Source organism: Phascolarctos cinereus, unplaced genomic scaffold, assembly GCF_003287225.1.
Source record: "Phascolarctos cinereus isolate Bilbo 61053 unplaced genomic scaffold, phaCin_HiC Scaffold_726;HRSCAF=1367, whole genome shotgun sequence".
NCBI lineage: Eukaryota > Metazoa > Chordata > Mammalia > Diprotodontia > Phascolarctidae > Phascolarctos > Phascolarctos cinereus.
The window spans coordinates 350,100,081-350,101,913 of record NW_027556098.1 but is presented as its reverse complement, the minus strand read 5'-3'; the positions used below and the strand labels follow the sequence as shown (position 1 = coordinate 350,101,913).

The 1,833-nt window shown below is 39.7% G+C and overlaps 1 protein-coding gene across 1 annotated transcript; it reads left to right on the top strand.

Moving 5' to 3' along the window:
* Window positions 1–882: 882 nt before the first annotated feature.
* On the top strand, window positions 883–1,833 carry LOC110195198 (olfactory receptor 51F2-like). Its single transcript, XM_020967824.1, has one exon. It carries the CDS (start codon window positions 883–885, stop codon window positions 1,831–1,833), a length of 951 nt encoding a protein of 316 aa, XP_020823483.1.

The following is a 1,833-nucleotide window of genomic DNA, read 5'->3' as shown; positions in this document are numbered from 1 at the left end:
CTGAGAGCTCTAGAATAGGTTTTGGTAGCATTCTCTCTGTGCCTGGGCACATATGTTTGTTTCTGAACTGATGCCTCAGAATATTCCAAATGTGTCCAGGGAAGTCTTATATTTAAATTTACATTTATACAAGAAACAGCACTAACCATTCTTTTTTCTTACTCCTAGTTTGAATAAGCAGCTTACTTATGACAATTCTTGTAAATTATATATCTCCTCACACATTTATTCACAGAATAAGGCATTGTTGCCAGGCATGATGGTATACGTTTGTGATCATAGCTACCAGAGCAACTGGGGCTGGTCAATTTCTTGAGGTTGGGAGTTTTGAGTTGCAGTAGGTTAAGTAATTTGGGTATATTCTCTAAGTCTGTCATGGGACCTCAGTGAAGGTTCTACTAGGTTTCCCAAAAAGGGGTAAACTGACTCAGATCAAGATGGAGTAGTTCAATTTTCCTGCACTTCAAGTGTAGATGAGATAGGGAGACCCAAGCTTAAAAAACAAACACACATATGAACATGGCATTATTCTACATAGAAATTCTGGTAAGCATCTTACACAAGCAAAAACAAAAAAATGAAGAGATCTATAGTGATAGGTCTTCTATAGGGTCTGTTGCTGATAAAATAGACAATAGAAGGCATGTTTGGTGAGTATAAAACTATAATAAGGATCATCAGGTTATAAAGTAAAAAATACTTTTTACAATCACCTAAATAATCATACCACTCAGTGAATACACGCATCTAGAAAGGAAATCCTGAAGTATCCTTTGGGTGAGGTTGAACTGTGTGCATAAATTATAACTTCTTTTTTTTTAGGATATAAAATTTCGTTATTTACTCCATTATTTATTTAATTATTTGTCTCCGCAGGCTACCATGTCAGCTTTCAATAACACCACTTCCCAGCCACTGATTTTTTTGCTAACTGGATTTCCTGGCCTTGGAGCATTCCAAATCTGGATCTCCATTCCCATCTGCCTCTTATATGCCATTGCCCTCTCTGGAAACAGCATGATTCTGTTTGTAGTGATCCGTGAAAAGAGTCTCCATGAACCCATGTATTATTTCCTCTCCATGCTCTCAGCCACTGACCTGGGTTTGACTATTTGCACTCTTTCTACCACACTGGGAGTTTTCTGGTTCAGTAACAGAGAGATCATCTTCGATGCCTGCATCAGCCAAATGTTTTTCCTCCATGGACTGACATTCATGGAGTCTGGTGTGCTCCTAGCCATGGCCTTTGACCGCTTTGTGGCAATCTGTGCCCCACTTCACTATGCCACTATTCTAACCAACACCAAGATTGCTCAAATTGGTATGGCCATAGTTGTAAGAGATGTTGCAATCATGATTCCAGTGGTTATGCTTCTCAAAAGGCTGTCATTTTGTCAGTCAAAGGTTCTTTCTCACTCCTATTGCTACCATGTGGATGTGATCCAATTGGCATGCAATGACAACAGAGTTAATAGTATCATGGGACTTTTTGCCATTTTTTCAACAACAGGCATTGACTGCCCTTGTATTCTCATATCCTATGTCATGATCATCCGTTCAGTGCTCAATATTGCGTCTCCTGAGGAGCGACAGAAGGCTTTTAATACATGTGTCTCTCATATTACTGCAGTTGCTATTTTCTATATTCCCCTTGTCAGTTTGTCTCTTGTGCACAGATATGGTCGGAGGGCACCCCCTTTCATCCATACCATGATGGCCAATGTCTTCCTCCTTATCCCACCTGTTCTTAACCCCATTATCTACAGTGTGAAGACCAAACAGATACGCAGGGCTATTAGTAAGCATTTTATTAGGAAGGGTGACCAGATGTGA

What these genes read in the sequence shown, in the direction of transcription:
- LOC110195198 (XM_020967824.1), top strand. Translation starts at nt 883, where the DNA reads ATGTCAGCTTTCAATAACACCACTTCCCAGCCACTGATTTTTTTGCTA.